At 33.9% G+C, this 5,302-nt stretch overlaps 1 protein-coding gene across 1 annotated transcript in view; it reads right to left on the reverse strand.

Annotated features, from left to right (window-relative positions):
- The window catches only part of PHKA1 (phosphorylase kinase regulatory subunit alpha 1), a 134,774-nt gene that overhangs the window by 104,460 nt on the left and 25,012 nt on the right, over positions 1 to 5,302 (reverse strand). Inside the window, exon 5 of the mRNA XM_004064391.4 lies at positions 844 to 926. Within this exon, the coding sequence (XP_004064439.1) occupies positions 844 to 926 (83 nt within the window). The remainder of the gene's footprint in view (positions 1 to 843; positions 927 to 5,302) is intronic.

Raw genomic sequence — 5,302 nt, forward strand, 5'->3', positions numbered from 1 at the left:
TGAGGCAATCATGGATCTGCTTTCTGTCACTACAGATTTCTAGAATTTTATGTGAGTAGAATCATACAGTCTGTACATTTTTTGTCTAACTTCTTTCACTAAGCATAATGCCTTTGAGATTCACCCACTGATGCATGAATCAACAGTTCATTCCTTTTTATTGATGAGTAGTATTCTATTTTATGGATATACCACAGTTTGTTTATCCATTTACTTGTTGATAGATATTTGGGTTATTTCCAGTTTTGGAGATTATGAATAAAGCTTCAATGAACAACAAAGAAAAGTTGTCTATGTTAGACTGAAGAAGAAAAAAATCGCACTCCTGTATAGTGTCTAACTTAACATTTTATACAGAGAAGATGTTAAATATATTATGATTTAACAGAAACCTACCTCATATGGTAGTTGTAAGGAAAAATAACTTATTTGCATTGTAAGCACTGAATCAACACCTACAGATATATTACAAACATGACTAAATTTTATTTCTAAGTAGCTAACTGACCCACAATACAACCTAGCTATCTTGCTCTTAAAACCTTAAATCATTAAAATAAGACCACAATTTAGCCCAGATTGCCAAATACATACCATGAGATATCACAGAGTTTGAAAGGAATGAAAGTATAGCATCCTGACCCTCTTGTCTCTGTAACCCTCTTGAAGAGAAGACACAGGATGACAGGTCTTAATAAAGAAAGAGGCTAAAGACAATTTCTGCCAGAAGCCTTTTAGGTTGGTTCACTATGAGCAGTAGCATTAAGAAAACAACTGAGTTGCCCAGTATTTAGAAAACAAAAACATCATATGTCTAAAATCCATTCTAAAATCAGTACTTACAGCAGTTTTATATGCAGCTTCAATGTAAAACACAAGGTTCTGTATGAAATTGACTTCATCTAGGCTGTGGATGATATGGAGTCCTGAGGAAAGAGGGAATAAAGATACAGAACTGGTCAATTATCACTATAAGCTTTATAGGCAGCCATAGTGACTAAGTGATCTCACTAATCCCAAGCAATCCTACTCCTGCCTAGGAACAATGGAAGGCACTTTGATCTTAAACTATAAAAACAAGACCACAAACAAGTCCTAGGCTAGTCTCCAACTAAGCGAGATATAAGCATATTTCAACATGGAAGAATTTTAACTGTTATTTACAGATTTTACCAAAAAGTAAAATCTGATTCTATAGGTAACTAATTTATAATATGCTTAAATGTACAAACCTAAGCACTTGGGGAATAAAAGACAAATATTTCAAAACTGAGCTGGAAGGGGTCTAAATACTAAGCAAGAAATAGATAAACTTATGATTTTAAAAAGGACTTAAATTGCATTTTTAAGTAAAAATGATAATTATTCTAAATGTAAGCCATACAAAGATATTATAACTTACACACAGAATGTTTTACATGAATTATCCATTTAATTTTTTCAACAACCACCCTAAGAGGTAAGCACCTCTATTTTCTCCATGAGGCTTAAAGGAGTTAAAAATTTTCCTAAGGTCATGTAACTAACAAATAGTGGAACCGGGACTCAATTGACTGTTGATTTCAGTTTCATTTCAGAGAATGCTGAATGCAGTTTCATTAGGAGGTAAGATGCTATACTGCCTCCTAATATGTATAATATGATCCATTTTTGCTTAAAAACTCCTCTCTTTATATCTCCCCCCTCAAACATACCAAACTACACAAATATATAACCAGGAGGATGTTAGTTAATAGCAGTTATCTTTGGTGGTGAGATTCAAGGTAGTTTTATTTTATCTTTTCTGGACATTTTTGCAATTTTACCGTATTCTACAAGAAACAGGTGCTACTTTTGTAATTTTTTGTAATTTAAAGTTATATTAAAAAGCAAAATCATAATAAATCAGAAAACTGCAGGATATATTTCATAAAATTTTATACAAAATTACTTAATCCTGAGCACTAAAAGTTTTTATACACGTAAAATTTACTAAGCAGTTAACTTTTAATATACCTCTTTTATAACAATAAATATTACTGTTTACATATTAAAGACTTGGTTTGGACTATTTGATTCTAAACTAAGAAATCATTTCAGAATTTAAAAATCAGGAAGCTAATTTTTCCTTTCTGGTCTATAACAAACAGGAGGAAAAAGTGAAAAACATCAGGTTAGCTATAGAGACTAAACTTTTAAGCTTCTCATATTTACTTGGTGGAGGCTATTCTATTTAAACAAAACATTTTTTGTTCGCATTTGTCACAAAAACAGATGTGTTGGTTTAATGGAAATGAGTACATGTGCCAGCTATGTAGTTGTGTTAGCCAGAAAAAGCCAAGAAATTCTAGTTTGCTGAACAGTGGGCATATCTAGAGCAATTAGATCTAGATGAAAAAAACTTCCTTAAAAGGACTTGAGAATGGAAAAAGTCCTCTCACATTCTTAGAAGCATGATGTAAAATGATTGTCAAATGTTTCTTAATGTCAGCTTTCAAATGAACTCCACTGTGAATATCCTGAACACCCATTCCAGTTCAGAAAGAATTCTAAGACCTAACACGCCCTTCGTAAGTCAGCACTTAGTAATACTCTTTCATGAAAAAAATCAAACTGTGCCGAAGGATAACCAGTGAGTCTTCCTCCTACCCAGAACCACATCACCTTCACCACTGCCAAATCTCTCTGGAGAAACCTGTTTTACCAGTTTCTTCTGTATCCTTTAAGAGATATATTATGTATGTACAAACATTACACAAAGGGTAGTACTGTATATTATACTGCATTTTGCTTTTTCATATATAAGTAACTTGGAGATAATTTCAAATACATCTGTCTCATTTTTTTAATAGCTACAGAACATTTCACTGAACGGTTACTCATGTAACCAGTTCCCTACTGAAGGACATTTCGGTTGTATCAAATCTTTCCTCACGACAATGTTGCAATGAGTATTTGTGGAAATATATCTTTATGCACATGTGCCAGTATATCAGGGCAGATTCTTGGAATTGCTGACCCAAAGATGTATGCATATTATTTTCCAACGTTTTGTTATGAACACTTTCAAACAAACAGAAAAATATGGAACAATTTTACAGAGGACCCCTGTATACTCACCATCTGAACTCCACCATTAACATTTTAGTATACTTTGTTCATCATATATCTATCCATCTTCCTTTTTGATACATTTCAGAGTAAGCTGCAGATATCCGTACACTTCCCTCTAAATACTTCATCATATATATTAAATTTTGATAATCATCTCCAAGTTATTCTTCAAAGAAATTCTACAGTTTATATACCAACACTGACTGCCTGTTTCCCTACATCTTTGCAAACACAGGCTTTAAAAAAAATTTTTAATCTTTGCCTCACTTTAGTGGATAAGAAATAGAACCTCCTTGTAGTTTAATTTCCAGTTTTTTATTATGAGTAAGGTTGTAAATCTTTTGATATATTTATAAGCTATCTGTATTTCATATTTCTTTTCCTATGAACTGTTTGGTCATGTCCTTCAGATTTTTACTGAATTGCTGGTCTTCCTGGTACATACATATACCAGTCTTCGTATATGTATGGTCTTAGTATATATATATAAAATGGTATATGTATGGTCTTGGTATATATATATATATATATATATACACATGCACCATCTGTATAATATTAAGCCTCATTCTTTGTCATTTTTTAAAACTTTATTGAGATACACAAAAAGTACGCATTGTAAGTATATATTGCCAGAAAGGCTGGCAATTCAATAGAAATCAGAGGCTGAGAGAAGGCAGAAGTATGAAACTGGCCTTATTCATCTCTTAGATTTGTATCACAGCTATACCATACAAATGCCACATATTTCTACCACTTATGTCCTTTTGCTCATAATCTCCATTCATACGGCCTTCCCTTCCTTCCCATATCTTGAAATCTCACTGTTCTTTCAAGGTCCAGCTCAAATGCTATCTCCTCTGTGGTGCTGTCATTGCTTCCCCTTTTCTGTGGTTCACAGAAACATATTGTGTGTGTGTGTTTGTGTGTGTGTATTTGCTCAGCATTAAACTTTAAAAAAAACTTCTTTCTCTATTATTGATATTTTAACAAATATTAAGGAAATTAGTCTGTTGCACATCATATGTGTTGCAAGTATTTTTGCTAGTTTGTTGGAATTTGGACTTGTTTATAGTATTTTTTTATTATCAGAAACTTTTTTTTTTTTTTGAGACGGATTCTCACTCTGTTGCCCAGGCTGGAGTGCTGTGGCATGATCCTGGCTTACTGCAACCTTTGCCTCCTGGGTTCATGCGATTCTCCTGGCTCAGCCTCCTGAGTAGCTGGGATTACAGGCACCCACCACCACGCCCGGCTAATTTTTTTGTATGTTTAGTAGAGAAGGGGTTTCACCATGTTGGCCAGGCTGGTCTTGAACTCCTGACCTCGTGATCCACCTGCCTAAGCCTCCCAAAGTGCTGGGATTACAGGTTTGAGCCACTGCGCCTGGCCACATCTAAATCTTTGATCTATTAACATATATTTTAAATCATGGAACTGTGTAACTTTATAATTAAAAAGAACTATATGATTGGTATTATCAGATTGCAAACTCCTCCTGATCCATGGCTCTGTCAAAATAGCATCCATAGCACAGGGAAGCTGCAGAAGCAAAGTGGCAAAGTGTGTTTTTCCTTGCAATCGTAATGACACTAACTTCTTGGAAAGACGCCGATAAAGAGAAGATAGTGACATGGGACATCAGCTTCATAGCTTTATCTTGTCATCTTTGTGTGCCAATGCGATTGAGCAGAGACAGAGAAGGCAAAAGTATGAAACTAGTATTATTCATCTGTTAGACTTGCATCACAGCTATATCATACAAATCCCAGACATTTCTACCATTTATGTCCTTTTGCTCATTATATTCTCCATTTAAATGGCCTTCTTCTCTCCACATCTTGAAATCCTACTGTTCTTTCAAGGCTCAGCTCAAATGCTATGTCCTCTGTGATGCTATCATTGATTCTCCTATTTTGTGATTCATAGAATTTTGTTTTTCTTACTTTTATGAACTTATTTTTTTACTCTGTATTATAGACAAATGTGTACTTGAATTTTAAGGAAAGAACTACATCTTATTTATACCTGCATCTTCTAAAATTATCTCACATAGCCACTAAAAGTATCTCACATAGTATTCTGAACGGTATTAAACAGCATTGAACAGTAGATGTTTGAAAATTTATTAAGTGATTTTAAACACCTCTGTTAACCACAGGAAAGGGATCAGCCTCTTGAGGAAAGCTCATAAATGGAGGACCTCTGG

Source organism: Gorilla gorilla, chromosome X, assembly GCF_029281585.2.
Source record: "Gorilla gorilla gorilla isolate KB3781 chromosome X, NHGRI_mGorGor1-v2.1_pri, whole genome shotgun sequence".
Taxonomy (NCBI): domain Eukaryota; kingdom Metazoa; phylum Chordata; class Mammalia; order Primates; family Hominidae; genus Gorilla; species Gorilla gorilla.